An 18677-nucleotide genomic window follows, 5' to 3' on the forward strand; every position below is an offset into this window, starting at 1 on the left:
TTGATTTTTGCCTGGACCGCTCTTTCAGGTTTTCAGTCCACCGAGACGCTCATTTTTGCCTGAGTCGCTTTATCATGTTTGCGACCCATCGAGCTTTCATTTTTTTTGACAAAGTATTTCTTGACTGCATCTGGACATACAAGTTTGCTACCATGGATTGTAATTTGGCATCCATTTGCCCCCGGAATTGGGTAAAACACTTTTGAGCACAAAGTCACTTTTTGACATTCGCGGGGACGAACTTTATTTGTCGCATACTTGCTTTATCCTTTTGACATAACTGTCCAAGACATACAGTGGCAACACTTTTATATCACTGGAACTTCTGTTGACGGGACTTTGACTTCCACGAGAAGCACTGCCTTTACGTTGTATATTGAAGGATAGAGGGGGATTGCCCCTGTTGAAGTGTGTACTGAAGTACAATACCCATGTGAGGCAAATTGTGTCAGTCTTTGTACATGAATGTCCTCTCCTGGACGAATCTTTCTTGATAATCGTGGCTTCGACGACCAAAATGCCCCAGTATGCGAGAAATCTCATTGGAAATTTCTTCATCATCCTCCTCTTCAGTCTTGGATATAAGGAACTCAAAGTCGAGAGACAGAGTACAGGGTTTAAGTGTTCAACGGGTTTAATAATGCATGATTTGATTATTGATATAAACATTATGATTATGCAGATATGTGGAGATGATTAAAGGAAAATATTTTTTGGTTTTTTGTATTACCATTTTTTCTAGAAAAGCACAAAAATAAAACAAAGTCGGGATCGAAGCGACTTTTTATTAATGATGAAAATACATAAAGCAGAAAGCCCTAAACAAGTTCACTTCCGTTTCGGGTGGGACGGGAGGATTTTTTTTTTGTTTTGAAAAAACATAAAGCAACAAACAAACATATTATTTGAACAAATGAGTAGTAGGAATAAACATCAACAAAAACCCAATTGCAGCTAATGCATCAACATCATGTTCCAAGATCCGATAGCGGATTAACTTGCACATTCCAATTCAAACTCTTCAAAAGGTATGAGATCGTCTTCAATCAACTTTCGGACTTCTTCCTTCAAAGGATAGCACTGCTCAGTGTCGTGACCTAGTCCCCCTTGATGAAAGGCACAACAGAGGTCAGGTCTCCATCGAGCTGGCAATTTCTTTGGTTTTAGAGGAAGTGGCCTTGTCCGAACAAGGTTCCTCTCAAGCAAATACGGAAGCAACTTGGCGTACTTCATAGGGATCGGGTCATATTGCGGAGCTTTCTGAGCCTGTTGCCGAGGCTGTTGTTGATGTCGTTGAAACTGGGGCTGATGACCCGGATTTTGAACAGCATCCATGGTGGGCCTAACAGCGGCAATAGAGTGAGGAGCCAGATGATGTGGTTGAAGTAGTACTTTTATATCTGGGTCCTCAAAGGACCATGATTCATCTTTGATTAACTTCTGCACTTCATCCCTCAAAGCATAGCACTGTTCCGTGTCATGACCCGGCGCCCCCTGATGGAAAATACATGTGTGGTCAACGCGATACCATGATGGTAAGGGGTTTGGCACACGAGGCGGTAGCCTGGTTTGAACAAGTCTCTTCTTAAGCAAGATAGGAAGCAAAGTCGCATACTTGATAGGAATTGGGTTGAATTGCGATACTCTCTGAGCCTGATTCTGAGAAGTAACCGACTGAGGGGCCGGACTCGGAGGAGTGCGCTGATGCAGAGCCTGTTGTCGAGGCTGTTGCATACACATTGGTTGATATGGTGGCTGAAGCCTTTGCTTGACAAACGGTGGTTCCATTGTAGCCATCAATGAAGATACTAGACTAGTTAACTTCCCTACTTCAACCCGAAGTGTTTTTACCTCTCCGCGAAGTTCATGGACTTCCTGCTTCAGCTGATCAAGTTGATGTGCTTGCACGAGTGTTTGCATATGCGAGCCGAACTTGGATGAAGACATCGGACCACTTTACTGACGGATTGACCTTTGGTAGACAGAGACAAGACGTGAGACACATACCAGAAACTATGAATGCACATGATGTATGAAATGCTTATGAAAAAAATGTACCTTTTTTTTTCATCGAAGGATTTGTCAAGATGAATTGTAAACATCGCAGATAAACATGATTTCATTTGAAAATTTGTAAAGATATTGCAATCGGTTCTATTTCCAAAAGGTAAGAACGAAACCAAGGAAGAAGTTCTTAACAAAAGCCAAAAGCTTAGTTAAGATTTTAACGTTTGTATTTCTTGGTGTTCCTCTTTACAAGGTGGAATATCTCTGACGTTTACAAAAATTTATCTAAATCATTCGATGTTTTGATGAGAAAAGTTTTTATGCATGTATGCATGTATGCATGATTATGCTACACAAATGGTGAAAACACAGTGAGGTTAGGCCCATAATGATGGAGTCAAGGGTAAGAACGCCATTGGTAAGGACTACGGTTTTCAATTGTATCTGTATCACGGGTTCTACCAAGTTCCCAGAGTTATCAACCACTTCCGAACACTATCAGGTTACGGAAATACTTCCGTTCCAATAATGTTCGTAAGAAAGTCTCGTCTGAGTGTGGTATCGCGTGTCAACTAAACCAAGATTACTCATGATTAGCCACCGCACCACGTCCTAAAAGGCCAAGAGGGGTTAAAGGTAACTAAAGGTCCTCAACTTTCGACAGTCACTTGAAAATAACATGCCAACACGAATACTCATGCCAACATAGTATACTTCCAAGATCCCTCAGTTGAGTGGGGTTATCACATGTGTCACAAACCAAAATTCACTCTTGGCAAGGCACTATGATTATACCACCGTCCTATCTTAAATTTCTCTCAAGTCCGGGTGTAGGACTTATCTCACCACTTACGTTAGAAGAAAGAAAGAAGAAGAAGGGAGAACATACATACAGATATTTCCATCTTTTATTTTTTGTTTTTTTTAAGCAAGTTTAAAGCACAAAATTTTAAACAAAGCCAAGTTAGGCTTAACCCACTTAAGACAAAATCCCCAGTGAAGTCGCCATTTCTGTCGCGTCATTTTTCGGACGGTCGAATGCCATTTTGATTGGCGTTTCACCCACTTTTTTGGTTTCACGACTGAACATTTAATTCTTTTCAAAAGAAAGTGGAAAAAGGTTCAAATACCACATTTATTAGGGATTAAGGGTTTGGGGGTTGGTTATATTTAGGGAAGGTGTTAAGCACCCTAAATATTCGTAGTACTCTACGAGAACCTCTTGATTTTATTTAACTTTTGTGCTATAAACTTGCTTGCTTAAAAAATGGAATTTGCAATGATAAAAGAAAAATAGAGACCTAAATTATCTACGTTTTATTGATTTGGAAGGACGCATGTCCTTTGCCTACGTACCCGTGAGGGATCAAAACCTCGTAGTTCGGGGTAGAAATTGACGTTTGATTTGTTTTTGTGTTTTTTAATGTTTTTGAAAAAAGGTTTTAAAATGAAAGAAAGCCAAAGTGGCAAATGAGTATTTGTTTGTGTTTTTTAATATTGAAAGAAAGGAGGACTCAAAGTAGAATTAAATTGATTGATGATTTGATTAAGAAAGAAAATAAAATGAACGATCACTTGATTTAAGATCAAGGTTTGTTTATGAAAATGTTTTTGTGATTTTGATATATTTGCATGTTTTTGTTATTTTGAATAGCAAATGAAAATTAAAACTAACGGAGCGATAAAAGATAAAGGCGCGTGGACGTTTGTGATGACATTAGATCACCACAAAGTCCCTAATAATAATATATAAAGCGATAAATAAAAACACACGCACACGCACACTATTTTTCATTTATGGCGTTACATTTGACCTAACTACATGCTACTTCTTGCAATAAGATAAATGACGTGAATTAAAATGCATGACGATATAACTTATAAATACTAAGATGTGATGCGAGTAAAATAAAAATGCATGATAACGAAAATAAAATGCTAAGAAAACTAAAATGCATGAAAGAAAAGAAATAAAATGCAGGGGGGTGCAGCAAACAGATCTGGTGGTGCAAGCAGTAACAAGAATGAAACACAGCAAAATGAAAGAGAAAGCAGTTGGGCTTAAGAGCAATTTCGGTTGGAGCAGATCCATGGGTTGCTGGACCGGTTTAAAAGAGTAGTAGTGGGTTATGGAGCAGATCCACGGGTTTGGTTATGGGCCCACATAAAAGGATAAGTTGTTGTTGAGAAAGAAAACAAACGTATGTTTCTTCTTGCTTCAACACCCAACATTATTCTTCCTTCTCTCTACATCTCTTCTTCTTCTCTCTTCTTCTCACCGATTCCTACACCAAAATTCTCAAACAAAATTCAAATTAAATAGATCTAGGAGTTAGCAAAATACTACCTTTTGTGTCTTTTGAGGATCGGCTCCGATTGTGAAGTTGTGGTGGTTCGAATTTGGTTTTGATGAGTTTTGTTCTGTGTTGTGCGTCTGTTTCTGTTTGTGTTAGTATGTGATGGATTTCGGATGTGTGTGTGATTGGTTGGGGTTCAATTTTAGATAGGGATTGCGGTGGTTTGGCCGGTTTAACGGCGGTTGTGGTGTTCGATTCTGGCTGGATGTTGATTACGGATTTGATGGTGAAAGCTTGTGTTGGTTTGAACTCTGTTGTGTAGGGTTCGGATGCAGGTTTGTATTGGTTATGTGTTGTTTGCAGGTTGTGTTGTTGTTAAAAAAAAGTTGTGTGTGTTTTGGTGACGTGATTATGTTGTGGCTTTGTGAGGGTTTTTGTTTGTTTGTTGATGGTGATAAGAAAGAAAAAAAGCTTTGTTGAGATTGTTGAAGAGCTTTATGAATAATTCTTTGAATATTCACGTGAGAGAGAGAATTGAATTCTTTGTGTGTGTAAGCTTCTCCTGCTTTTGCCTTGTTATGTGCTTGTATTTATAGAACCTTATGTCTTGAAGCTTCACAGACAAAAACAGTTGTGTTGTCCTTGCTAAAAACAGCCCATGTGCTTATGTTTTTGTTACTTGGTGTGCAAGAATGAGAAAAATGTGGCTTTTGTTCATGCAGAACGTTCTCTAGAACGTTCTGGAATTTCCAATTTGCAAAGAGAAAAGGTTAACACGTGAATGCAAGCTGTAAAAGTTTGGAGGCCACTTGTTTACAGCTGTTTGGCACTTCTTTGAAAGCTACAAGTGATGTCCTTTGTTGCTTGGAGAGCAAGAATGTCCTAGTTGTAAAATTTCCACATGAAGAATGTTCGTAAGAACGTTCTTGTTGTTCCTTTCCTTTTTTGAGACAAACACACGTGATGAAAACAGCTGTGATCTTGTGGCAACATGAGGGAACATGATGATGTCATCCTTATCCTTTTGAAGTTCCACCAGAACGTTCTCAAGAACATTCTTTTAGTTCCATGCACTTTTGAAGCAAATCGTGTGGTGTTGTGCAGCTGTAATCTAGTTGCATACTTGATGGGACATAATGAGGTCACTTTGTTTCAATTGTAGTATGACCAGAACATTCTGGAGAATGTTCTAGTAGACCATTCTTAACTTCATCTTATGCCTCTCTGCCGAATTTTTCGCTGAAAAGGCTGAGACTGGTCGGGGATAAAAGACACGTGTCGGTGTATGAATGCATGATCTTTGGTCAAAATTTGGGGTATGACAATGGGATTTATTTTTCAATTATGGAACTGTTGTCACTTGAAAATTATTCAAGTAGACCTGTAAAATAAATCTATACACAGAGTTATATTTACTCAATGTGGGGGTTTGTCGCTTAGACTTTATCTAAGTAGACCTGATGAAGTATATTTTGGAAATTAGTTTGATAATATATGAGATATTGTTCACTGAATGAATAAACCTTTGTATTAAAATAATACAAAGATGTCAAATTGATATGAATCCAATGAGAATAAATCTATAAGTAGATTTATCTTGTTGATGAATAAGATGTCGTTTAGTAGCCACTAAGCCAACTTGTGAAATTTTAGTGTGTAATCCAAGTTTATTATTATAGACTTGATGAAATAAGAGGTAATTGACTTAGAGACGTCTTAGTCAATATTTGTGAATTTAGCGGATCCGTATATAAAACCCCTTGGGAAGAAATTTAGGGAAATGAGACTTTGCCACTCGAAAACGACAAGTAATGGGAACCCAACCTTTGTGATTGGAGATCCCATGAAGAAGGTTCAATGGGTAAAAACAAGTTACTTGTTAGTTCTGTTAGCACTAAAATAACGTTGTCTCTTTCCTATAGTGTATGATAATGGATGAGATGTGCTAAATAATATAAAATTGATGGATAAGTTGTAAAGACTTTTAATGATTACCATAAGCCCTTATGGGTGGTGTATGGTTGTAGCGTACGCTATATGGAATCACCTATATGAGTGTCAAGTGGGGCCGCTTGCATGTGACCGTGGCGGGTCTCTAGAGCACTCATGAATACCAGGCACGCGCACGGCCTATTAGCGCACAACCGCGTAACAGCAAGAATTGTGGGGGTGTAATGTGATTGTGAGACCTCTTGCATACAACAAGTGTCGTGGGTTCCATAGCTTGCTAAACCAATTCACTGTGTGTTAAGTCTCATTAGTCTAGGACGGGTTCCATAGCTTGCTACACCGTTCCGATGCATTACATCTACGATGTTTACCCAGGAAAACTCTTTTTAACCTTTTGTTATAACTTTTGAAATATGTGGGGGATTGTTGTAAATTTTGAATATATTTCAAAAGTTTTATAACATATTAATAGACATTTTTTTCATTTTATTTTACTTATGATTAATACTAATATTTGACTTGGTCTAATTCTTTAGGCCACATCATTTTGACTTGACTAAGTCTAAACATTTATTCTCTCTTTTAAAACGGTAATTTAAGCACATGATTTTTATTTTGTAACCGAAACAAAATAAAGAAGGCAGTTATATTTTGAGGATGTGCTGCTATTATTTTTGAGGAGTAGGTGGCTACTTTGTCTATCTATCTAATTGTCAATCTTCCACACATACAGAGATGTTATGTTACGTTCCTTTTAGTTTCAATACATCAGTACCACCGTTTTTCTTTCGTATAAAAACTCAAGCACAACCTCTACAAAAATCAGTCTCTCTTCTATCAGTCTAATATACAATCTTGGGTAACATCACTCCTGTGTTTATCAGATTCAAGCTGTTCTGTCGCCTCTGATGTGATTTATATCAGGGAAGAACATGTTGTATCCTGGGAGGATATGCGCTTATGAGGCGGATAATCCTTAAGGACAGTGACTTTGTCACGCCTCATGTTATATAATGGATTACTGTTTGGCAGGTTATCTCCTTCCATGGTTTTGTGTTTGTTTACTTCGATTCTATCGACTGCAAATCATCGCAATTTCAAGAACAGATAAGTTTCCTTGAAATCTCCCTTGATTATTCTTTTTAATATTTAATTGACACTTTTATTTATATGATGCTTATTTTTTATAGAGATAATTTATTCCTAATTTTTACAACACTGAACAGGGCTTATGCTTCAAGGTACACTTTTTTTTTTTTTTAAACAAGTAGAAATAGCTATCTTCTAACAAGCCTGTTTATGCTAGTTCATGAGCGATCCATCTGCTTACCTCCATCTCAACTCTACCTAAGTGTTCGTAAAAAGAGTGTTACACATCTGCTTACAATGACATATAATGCAGCCAAAGTTGATATTAGTATTGTTATTACCAATGAAAACATCAACGACAATCTTCGAATCCATAGAAAAATCGTAATTATCAAATCCTAACCCAACCACCCACTGCAACGCTTGACAAAGACCTAATGCCTCACCAACGTCCACCAAGCATAATGGAGAAAACCAGGTGGTTTTTGCAAGGACAAAACACTCGTCGGCATCTCGAAGGAACATACCCATACCAACCTTATTATGAGAGGAAGAGAAGGAAGTATATATCATTACACGAAACTCTACCTGGAGTAGGTTTCTATCATCTTATACGTTGTTCGTAATACTCGGTCCTGCAGTAATATTTGCTGCTAGTACATCTGCAGTTTTCCTCTCTTGCAACTTTCCACTCTTCTAACATATGTCGGGCATGTTCAAAAACTTGTGTTATTGTAATATGGAGTCAATATTTTTCTTAAATCATGTTATAATATGGAGCTAATGATATAATTAACCCACACAATGTTTTATTCTCTTCATTGATAGGCAAAGACATAGAGGCGTCCTTGAGGGGTGCAAACGGCCCTATAATTAACCCACACAATGTTTTATTCTCTTTTCAATTATTATTTTTTTGTATGAGGCCCAAATTATGGAATATATATTTACGATGTCAAACATTATTTTTAAGTTGGTTCAACCGATCTTAAAAGTGTCAACCGCAATTAACTGCAGCTGAAAAATACCAAGCGGTAGAAAAGAACATTGGTATACAACACAGATTAACACTAGGCTATAGACACCTATGTGCTTTACGGTCAAAATACCAAAGTATATAAGTATTAAATAACCCAAGATAGTTTTAATTATATATTTTAGCAGGGCCTCTAATTCGATAACTCGTTTCTAGTAACGGAAAGGTTGATAAAGATATTCATTTGAAATTGTATTTTCATACTATTGATAAGAATATGAATTTATTTTTGTATTAGTTACAATGATGATTATTTTTTATGTTTATGAAAGTTATTTTCAATTTAAATAGAAGATTATTCTTAAAAATTTGCGTTTTTATTTTATTATGAGCCTATTTTTACTATGAGAGCCGGACCTTGAATTTCACATGGACAGCCCACATAATGCGTCATAATAGGAAAAGCCACAAAATCCTAATCTTAATTCCTTATAGAATAACAATATTGTGAAGCAATCATTGATATTGCATTGATAGTTCCACACTCATTTATAGAAATATGTTTTCTAAAACTCTTCTGAACTTATAAGATCAGTGTGAATCTTTTAATGAATGCTGTGTCAATATCAACACGCTAGCTTTCATTGTATACAAACAATAATAGAAACAAATATCAGATCTTTCAACTTGAATGTATTAAGCCTTGCAAGGTGATAAAGGAGCACCACAAAGGCATTTATTATGATCAAAAACATGTGAATCAAAATTGAACCACCTTTTGGGAATTGGGCCACAAAGCCTATTGAAACTAACATCAAGGTTTGTTAGGCTCTTGGGAAATTTGGGTATTGAACCGGTGAGCTTGTTATGGGAGACATCAAGAAGAGACAGAGCCGGCAGGTTTCCAAGAGAGGCCGGAATTGGGCCAGAAAAACGGTTATTTGCTAGGACGATTAAGGTGAGCTTTCTCAAACTGCCCAAGAAGGACGGAATTGGACCGCTAAGTCTGTTGGTGTCCAGCACAAGGAGGCTAAGGTTTGTGAGCTTGCTCAAGGAATTTGGTATTGAACCGGTGAGATGGTTTGCGCGAAGGTTGAGATTATTAAGTCTTGAGAGTTGACCAAGAGATGATGGTATAGAGCCAGAAAATCTGTTGGCGTAAAGCATGAGCCCTGTTAGGCTCTTGAGCCGGCCCAGGGAGGGTGGGATTGGGCCGGAAAGTTTGTTTGCTCCAAAGTTAACGCTGATGAGGTTCGTCAGTTGGCTAAGAGATGATGGAATTGGGCCGGAAAGGCTGTTGGAAGAGAAGTCGATGAAATTGAGGCCCTTGAGTAGGGTAAGAAAACTAGGAATTGGGCCGGTGAGGTTGTTTAGGCTGAGGTCGAGGTGCACAAGGTTGGTTAACTTCGCGAGGGATGAAGGGATTTCACCAGACACATGGGGTAAAGCGGAGAATTGGAGAACTTGAAGAAATGGGAGATTTCCTACAGAGGATGGGAATTCGTTGTTGATGTCATCCGCATTAATGACTATAAGCGAATTGACACGGCCATTAGCGTCACACGCAATGCCTGTCCAGTTCTTGCAGCAGTTCGTGTTAGGATCCCAGGTGGTAAAGACGGAAGCATTGTTTCCGAAATGGGATTTGATCTCTAGGAGGACATTTTTGTCATTATGGTTGCATACTTGAGCAGATATAGAGAGGTTCAAATAACAAAGACAAATAAACAATGGGAATATGAAAGAGAGAATATATGATTTTGGTGATGAGGATTGCATGGTTGGCTAATTTTGTATAGGATAAATAAATTTAACTAGTTTTTTTTTGTGTTTGATGAGAAGATGCAAGAAAAGTTGGGAACATGGTTACTATATATAGATTATGATATAAATTTATAATGCTGGCATTATTGATCAAGTTGATGATTTGAGGCACAAGTGGACTGGAAATGAGGCGGCTGGGGGGCATATTATTTCTTTTGTTAATGGGCATGACATTATAATGTTGCTTGTGTTTCTTTGTGCCTAGGTGATTGTTGATCATTACGGTCCTTAAAACAGGCTTTCTAGAAGATATGTTGTCGAAAATTTGGGAAGAACTAGTAGGAACTTTTAACCGAAACTTATCTGCAGCAGTGAATAAGTACCTAATAAAGACCTTGAACTAGTATGAACTTTAACTGAAAAATTGTGAAGCGTTGATGGATATATGTTTTTGGCTTAAATGCACATCATATAACCTTTTAACCTCCTATTTTGAGTACTTATCCCCAATTTTGACAAAAGTTGATTTTTAATCTCCATGTTTCTAAAACCAACTTTCTAGTCCCCTATAATTTTTATACACCATTTACCATTGTTGTCAAAATTGTGACTTAAATCAATAAATCCAGGATTTTGCGATCTTACTCACCTTCAACCATTCAAATCTGTGACAGAATCCGAGAACAAGAAAAAATACAAGTAAAATTGCATCAAAATCGTACAAAATCGTAAAATTGCAAAATTTTAAAGGATTTTTGAAGAATTTTGTCCAGTTGTTTTTTATAAGGGTCAATTTTGACATTTTAGGAAATATAGCATATTAAAATGTCAAAAATGTAATGCATATTCTACATCAAGAGAGAGATAGGTTCATCTAATTAGGAAATATAGCATATTTTTTCCCCTCATCAAGTACATAGAGTTGCCAAATTAAATGCCTTGACGCACATTGATCCAAATAAATTGACCATTCAACAAAAGTGCAAAGCCATGATCTGTTATCTGAAACACCTCCACCATGTGGACCTCTATACAACCATGTTGTACCTGTCCTTAAATGGTTGACTGAAAACACATTATAGTGGGCATAACCCAATTATAAGACTTTACTGAAGACATGTGAATGATCCTTTCCCTAGTTTCCAATTCATTCTTCAACAATGTACATAAAATAATAATTAGATGTAGTAACTTATAACTATATACTCTCCCAGCCGCCTCCTAGTCCACTTGTGCGGCAGGATATAGGATAGGATTTCATGCATTTCATATACTATAGTCTATATGTATGTAGTAACTATATATATTCTCCCATCTACACTACTAGAAAGTAGCCAACCATGGAAATCCCTTACCAAAATACATCTACTCTCACTTTGATCTTCACTTTCTTTCTCTTTATTTCCTCTCTCAACCTCTCTTTCTCCACCAATATATGCAACACAAATGACAAAAATGTCCTACTTGGGATTAAATCCCAATTCAACAATGCCTCTGTCTTCACAACATGGGATCCTGTCACTGACTGCTGCAAGAATTGGTCAGGCATAGAATGCAATTCAAATGGCCGTGTGACCATGGTCGCGGTTAGTGACACCAATGACGTCGTTGGCGAGATCCCAACCTCGGTAGTAAACCTTCCGTTTCTCCAATATTTTACATTCGCGGTCTTTCCTGGTGTCTCTGGTACAATCCCTCCAGCCATTGCAAAGCTCACTAACCTTGTCCACCTCGACTTCAGCTTGGACAGTCTCACCGGCCCAATCCCTGATTTCTTAGGTCAACTCAAGAACCTCGATGTCATTGACCTCTCCGGGAACAAGTTTACCGGCCAAATCCCTACATCACTAGGTCGACTAACCAAGCTTAGAAGCGCTAGCCTTGGCTCGAACCAACTCTCCGGCCCAATCCCAGCCTCCTTAGGCATGATCAAGAGCCTAGAACAACTCTACATATACATCAACAACTTATCTGGCCCAATTCCACCTTCTCTAGCTCAACTTCCTAAACTCAACGAGCTTTCCCTATTTCAAAACCAGCTAACCGGCTCAATCCCTGAGAGTTTCGGCTCATTCAAGAACCCTGCTCTAAACATCGACCTTTCGTCCAACAACTTATCCGGGCCAATCCCAAGCTCTTTCGGCAAGGCTAAAATCACGGCATTGGTACTCTCGAACAACAAGTTCTCGGGAGATGCGTCGTTCTTGTTTGGAAAAGATAAGACTGTTTTGACAACCATGGATTTGAGTAACAATATTTTCAACTTCGATTTTTCCAATGTCGATCTTTCCCCTGGCTTGAAGAACCTTGACATAAGTCACAACATGATATTCGGGTCCCTTCCCGAAAAGCTTGGACAACTGCCGTTGCAAAAGCTTGATGTAAGCTTTAACCAGCTTTGTGGGCAGATTCCTACCGGACGACGACTTAAGCAGTTTAGTCCAACAAAGTTTTCTAACAATAAGTGTTTATGTGGTCCACCATTACCAGCTTGCACTTGATTAAGATCAAAATTAGAGAGGGGCAATTAGCTTGGTTATTTGATTTTGCAAAAACTGAAATAAGGAAATCAGTTGATGTTAATTATTCAATGTACTAAAGTTGTGTAAGTAACACCAAATTACCGTTATGTTTGTTAATTTTGTAAAAGTATCATAGTTGTGCCATTTTATCTGTTACTAGATGTAATCCTATTACAAAAGTGACTTTTGAGAACATTGATACGACTTGCAAAATATAATAATAGTAAGGGAATGCTTTAATAATAATATATTATGGTTTACGACTTACAGATTTGTATGGCTTTGAGAAAATTGATATTTGGTCACTGTCGTTATATAGTTGTGTAAGCAAAAATGCTTTGTTAAAGAATCGTACATCGGATAAGAGATGGTCTAACAGTGTGTTTATAAGTGAGACAATTTTTACATTCTAAAACGTTTCGTGAGGTTGTGTTAGACCCAACTGATGATTGTAGTTTTGCATCAAACAAGATAAGTATTTGTGTATCGTCTCCATAGGGAATAGTGCGCTATCAATGACAGTTTAACATCAATTATCATTCCAAGTATTAAGAGTACTTGTTTGTTTGAAATGTAACTAGCTAAACTAAATTGCAAAAGTAAAAGTTGAGATAAATAAGGATTGAAACTTGTTAGGAGTAGAGTTCCTTAACCAAGCGTCACACATAACCTAATGATCCATACGAATTCTAGCTTTATAACCAAAATTATCACAATCAATTCTACACTATCCTTCGTGTCCAAAGCGATATAATTAACTCTAAGGTATCGTTTAAACATTCGTGTCCAAATCCCTTAAACGATCACAAAGACGATCGGATAACTTAATCGACCGTGTCCAGCCTGATTAAGTATCCGAAAGCATTAAACTTTTGATTATGGTGATTATCAAAGATTAACAAACTTGTCAAGAATGATATAACCTAAGATAGATTGCTACTCTAGCTCTAGATTCAAGAGTTCGTGTCCAAAGCATCTTGAATCTCATTGAAAGCATTAACACAAGAATAATAACAATATTGAATATAAATTGCTAGAACCATATATTGCAAGATCAAAATATTACATGTTAGCAAGGATCAAGTACCTCTCATCCCAACAAAGGGTATTTAGCTACACATCATCATGGAAGCCTTGCAATGATGGATTGAAAAGGAAAGATCCATTACACCTTGTGATGTCTCAACAAAGGAATAATAATCCAACTTTCAAAATCACTCTCACTCTATATGATCTACCCTATTTCTCTCAATGAATTACAATGAAAAGCTAAGAAAAACTAAGAGAAAAGGAATATCTAAGATATTTCCTAAGATCCTATGATGATATCTCCAAGAATAGTAAGTGGGCTATTTATAGAGGTCTGCATTGCCTGAGCTCGCAGCTGCGAGCTACTCCACTCACAATTGCGAGTTGAGAAAATACAAAGGTCTCCAGAGAGATACGCTATTGGTGTATCTGGTCAAACCGCCCTTACTCGCAGTTGCGAGTAAATGAGCTCGCAGTTGCGAGCACACACTTCCTCCTGGATCAGCTTCTGCCATTTGCACTTTTTCATGATTTTTGGTCTTTGCTCAGTGTCTTGGGGTAAATTCCTGCATAAAAGGATAGAGTAAGATATATAAAGTGTAATAAGGCATTTAACACTTATTTCTCGGCTTTTCCGTCAATAACTTGCAAAACAAGTAACAAAAAGTGCATAAAATACAACATGAAATTAACACTTCTTGGCATTTATCAAACTCTCCCCAACTTAACTCTTTGTTTGTCCTCAAACAAAAGATTGAAAATCAAACAAGTAAATGGCAAGACACAAGTACAAAAGGCTTTGAAAACTTTTTCAGACGAATGATTTAAAAGTGAATGCGCGGACAAGTCTAAGTTTCCAACTACTCTAAAATTCTACTACCAACATGAGATGAGTCCTAAGTACAAAGTTCATGTCAAATATTTCAAAACAATAATATATTTACTTACGAACCACACCTAACACACTTCTTTGAAAGTAGATAAACAATTGAAATCAAATGAATGAGGGTGATGAACACACATCCGGCAATCAAGTTAACATTCCAATCAAGTTATGTGTCCATCCAAATATCATTTCAAAAGGCATAAAAACATGGATCAAAAGGTATTTGAGGGTTATAACTTGGCTTGGCTACAAAAGAAATGTCATATGTGGGGCAATTGAAATCAAAAAGCCTATCAAAGAGGAACATTCCTTGTATCAACCATTAAAATCCACAATCTTTCCTACCAATCATTACAAACCCTTGGTGCTTAAACATGAAGCACTTTGATCTTGACAACTTATTCTATTTTTGGATTTTTCTTTCTTTTTCTTTTCTCTTTTTCTTTTCATGTACACATTGTTTTCTTTTCTTTTTCTTTTTGTATTTACAACAACATGTTGTCTTGATCAAAGATAAAATTACACCATAGTACTTGACATAAGATTTACATCTACCTTCTCTCCCCAACTTGAATCAAAATACCCTATTTGAATGTTCCTCCACTCTAAGGCAAAAGGGACAAATAAACAATGAAATTTTAGGGTTCAACAATTAAAAACATATCAGAGTCCTAAAGTGCGTCAAAAATGACCTGAATTTTGAAAAATTTAAAGGCAACTTCATCAAGCATAGTGCTTATGAATTGACAGTTCATAATTGAGGACTCTGATTCATTTGGCTCAAGTGGGTTAGCAAATACTCGCTCTTCTCACAAGGTAGGCTATTTGTGGTCAAGTATGTTTCTCTCATTAACAAAAATGTGCCTTGATTACTTCCATGCCTTCACACAATTTAAAACAATTATTGGATTTAAAATAACACAATCGAGTGAAACAATGAATTTCGGTCTCCTTGCATATGTACAAACACTTGAGGTTTCCTCACTTTTAGCTAGAACTAAGTGGTTCAAAAATAAATATATTATTGCGAACAACTAAATGGAATGAAATTTGTACAAAACTCGTTCCATATTCGAGTAAAAACTTAGAAAAACTGGAAACTTGCACCTTGGCTTTGCGCTTTACTATGAATCATTATCAATCATCTGAGATTTGAAATTAAGCAAGAGTGATACGCATGAAACTTCCACAATTTTTAAATTAAAACCAAATGAAGTACTTGAAAAATGCTAACACATTATTTTACTACAAAATAAAACTAAACAACACTAATATCAATACGAACATCACAATACTAATTGATGACATGCTGTCATTACGTAATTTTTAGGACTTATTGTGACATTTTGATAGAGTTCTCATGCAATTTATACTGTTCTGGAGTGCAAAAAGCTGAAATATTGAAGTCTGTTTGAAGCAAATCGCGCCACGCCAATTTCAAGCCGTGCTGCGATTTTTGAAGTGAAATAACAACCTCCCTGTTTGAGGGAAATCGCGGCACGCCTATATACATGGCGCGGCGCGATTTTGATGGGTTAGGCCCATGACTTCTATAAATACTGCACTAATCCTGAAGAACAAGGGTTACGATTTTGGAGAGCAAAGTGCGATTTTGAGACATCGGAGACGGCTAGAAGGGCGATTTCTTCAACCTTTTGCCAATTCATGTATGTTTTAATTATTTCATTGATTATGCTATTTGTAAACTCAATTATGAGTAGCTAAATCTCTTAGAGATTAGATCCGAGATGAATCTTTGTAACCCTAATTGACACATGTTGCTGTGAAACTCTATTTTGTTTATGAATTCAATTCTAGTTTATTCAATTCAATTGTTCTTAATGCTTTTTATATCTTGATCACATATAACTTGATTTTGTGAGAACGAATGACCACTAACCATGGCTTTCGACTTAGACCTAATTGAATTGTTCTAATAAACAGGGTTAGTCTAGGAATAGATAATCGTTTGTTAGTGATAATAGGTTAACGTTCGGTAAAACCTTCAAGAATTATTAGACCACCTAAGGAATTAGGGGCTGTAGTTTAAGAAGAGGATCCTAACTCAAGGGATTGATTAGGGCTATTTTGTTAATCATCATAAATTAGAAGAGGATTCATAACAAATAGGTGCAGTAGACCAATTAGGGGAACTTAGAGGATTCGAAGGATCTGATCTCATCTTTCTCTCATATTTTCTTAACAAATCTTTATTTTCTGTTTCTTGATTTAATTAAAATCAAACCAAATCTACTGCCTAGTGGCAAAACAAAATAAATTTTATACATCCTATTTTTATAACGCAATTGAATTATTGAAGTTAAAAACAGTCCTCGTGGGATCGATATTTTTACTACTTCGATAGTATTTGGTGCACTTGACAAACGCCTATCAAGTTTTTGGCGCCGTTGCCGGGGACTGTTGATTTATTTCAACAAGGCAATTACGTTATTATTTAGGATTTCTGTCTTTTATATTTTTGTATATATATTTATAAAAAAGAAAAAATATTATGCTCTTTGTTTTCTTCTCATTGTACTGTGCTACTGATAAGTTTATCCAAGTTTTGCAGCTATGATAGACAGGGTACTCCTCTATGACACAGAAGAGATTGCTAAGTTGCAGTATGAAAAATATATGTTATCTTTTAAGATCAAAATTTTGGACAACAAAATCTCGAGTTGTGGTCATTATGAGGCGAATCAACCAGGTAGTGATGGTGAAGGGAAGAAAGAGGTGATCAACATCGATTACAATACTCAACTTCAGAATATTTTAGATGACTTCTTGGTGTCAAAACAAGTTTCATTTGAGAAGTTTGATGTTCAGTGCGGTGATCTTGTTGAGAAAGCACATGAGTCTCAGAGGAAGCTAGTTCAGATGAAGACTGAGTGTCACAAGGTTGTGGTGGAAGAAAATCCCAAAGTGAGGAGTGTTGATATTTTCTCAAAGTCTGAACCAACAGGGGTTAAGGAAATCACTCGTGTGCAAATGGATGCATGTCCTTCTCTAAGGTGGGAGAGCTTAAATTCCAAAGGTTTAACTGTGAGCGCATGGGAGCATCTACTTCTTTGTTACAAATTCATGGAATTCCTACCAAACAAGAGGAAGAAGAAGGATGATGTGTTCTTTCTGACATATTTGCCACCCTAACAGTGGTTGAAGCGTCAAGCTCAATGACGTAAAAGAAAGCGCTTGGTGGGAGGCAACCCATCCTTTTTATTATGTCTTTATTTTCAGTATTTTATTTCTATTGTTGAGTCAAACATTTTGTCTTTAATTTTTATTTTTATTTTGTCTTTTATTTCTATTTTACTTATATTAAGATTAGTTTTCCATGCAACTACATTTCTAGAACTTGCATTGTTTCTCTATTATTGATTGGTCTTTGTTAATTACACACTGAGGCAAAAGTGCTTGGTCCTGTGAGCCTTTTTGATGCCTACCCTGTTTTAATTTGTTGAATTTATCCTTTCTTAACCAATTGTGAGCCGGTAGGATTAGAACTTTTTGTTCGGTGACAAACTACATTACAAGCCTAGAGACTTTTAGGACTTGTCCCTTAATGTATTTTCTGAGTTAAGGCAATGTAGAATGTTGCTAAAGATTAAGTTTGGGGTTGCTATTGGAATTTGCAACCAACTAAGTTTGGGTGGGGGTACTAGAGAATAAGAGAACAAAGAATGAACTTTATCATGAAAAATACACAACAAAAAAATGGTGTATCTAAAAAAAATGAATGAAATTGAATGATGAAAAAAGGGACAAAACATTGAAAATCCGAGTAACTTCAAACTCGATTGTCCCAACTGTTATAAATATTCTCTAGTACCTTTGCAATTGTTGTTCTATGAGGTGAATGAATGTGTTGGGTTGAATTTTGTGCTTAACTTCCGTAGGAATGCCTAACTCAAATTTGGTGTAGCCTACTTATCCAAATATATCCCACCTTTCACCTAAGCCTCGTTATAACCCTAAAGACCTCAAAAGTGTGTAATGATATTGACTTTGATTGATGTTTAGAAACTTTTCAAGCGTATGGTAATATGTAGACCTGCATGTCGACTGCTAGAACCCTATTTCAAATTGATGCGAGGAGTTGTGAATTGGTGGATGCGAACAAGTCAAACTAGCTCATCTTTAGCTAGAAGGAGAAT

The 18677-nt window shown here is 36.7% G+C and overlaps 3 protein-coding genes across 3 annotated transcripts; 1 reads left to right on the forward strand and 2 right to left on the reverse strand.

Annotated features, from left to right (window-relative positions):
* Window positions 1–766: 766 nt before the first annotated feature.
* On the reverse strand, window positions 767–5194 carry LOC146905012 (uncharacterized). The gene has a single exon (XM_085726983.1). It carries the CDS (start codon window positions 1945–1947, stop codon window positions 994–996), a length of 954 nt encoding a protein of 317 aa, XP_085583109.1. The 5' UTR covers window positions 1948–5194; the 3' UTR covers window positions 767–993.
* A 3601-nt stretch (window positions 5195–8795) lies between these two features.
* On the reverse strand, window positions 8796–10421 carry LOC146905013 (uncharacterized). The gene has a single exon (XM_085725217.1). The coding sequence runs from the start codon at window positions 10096–10098 to the stop codon at window positions 9016–9018; it is 1083 nt and encodes a 360-aa protein (XP_085581343.1). The 5' UTR covers window positions 10099–10421; the 3' UTR covers window positions 8796–9015.
* A 994-nt stretch (window positions 10422–11415) lies between these two features.
* LOC146905014 (uncharacterized) lies at window positions 11416–12872 on the forward strand. The gene has a single exon (XM_085725218.1). It carries the CDS (start codon window positions 11424–11426, stop codon window positions 12582–12584), a length of 1161 nt encoding a protein of 386 aa, XP_085581344.1. The 5' UTR covers window positions 11416–11423; the 3' UTR covers window positions 12585–12872.
* The last annotated feature ends 5805 nt before the right edge of the window (window positions 12873–18677 follow it).

This window comes from Medicago sativa, chromosome 7 (genome assembly GCF_051527215.1).
Source record: "Medicago sativa cultivar Bolivia chromosome 7, Bolivia_mono, whole genome shotgun sequence".
Lineage (NCBI taxonomy): Eukaryota > Viridiplantae > Streptophyta > Magnoliopsida > Fabales > Fabaceae > Medicago > Medicago sativa.

What these genes read in the sequence shown, in the direction of transcription:
- LOC146905013 (XM_085725217.1), bottom strand. Translation starts at nt 10,098, where the DNA reads ATGCAATCCTCATCACCAAAATCATATATTCTCTCTTTCATATTCCCA.
- LOC146905014 (XM_085725218.1), top strand. Translation starts at nt 11,424, where the DNA reads ATGGAAATCCCTTACCAAAATACATCTACTCTCACTTTGATCTTCACT.
- LOC146905012 (XM_085726983.1), bottom strand. Translation starts at nt 1,947, where the DNA reads ATGTCTTCATCCAAGTTCGGCTCGCATATGCAAACACTCGTGCAAGCA.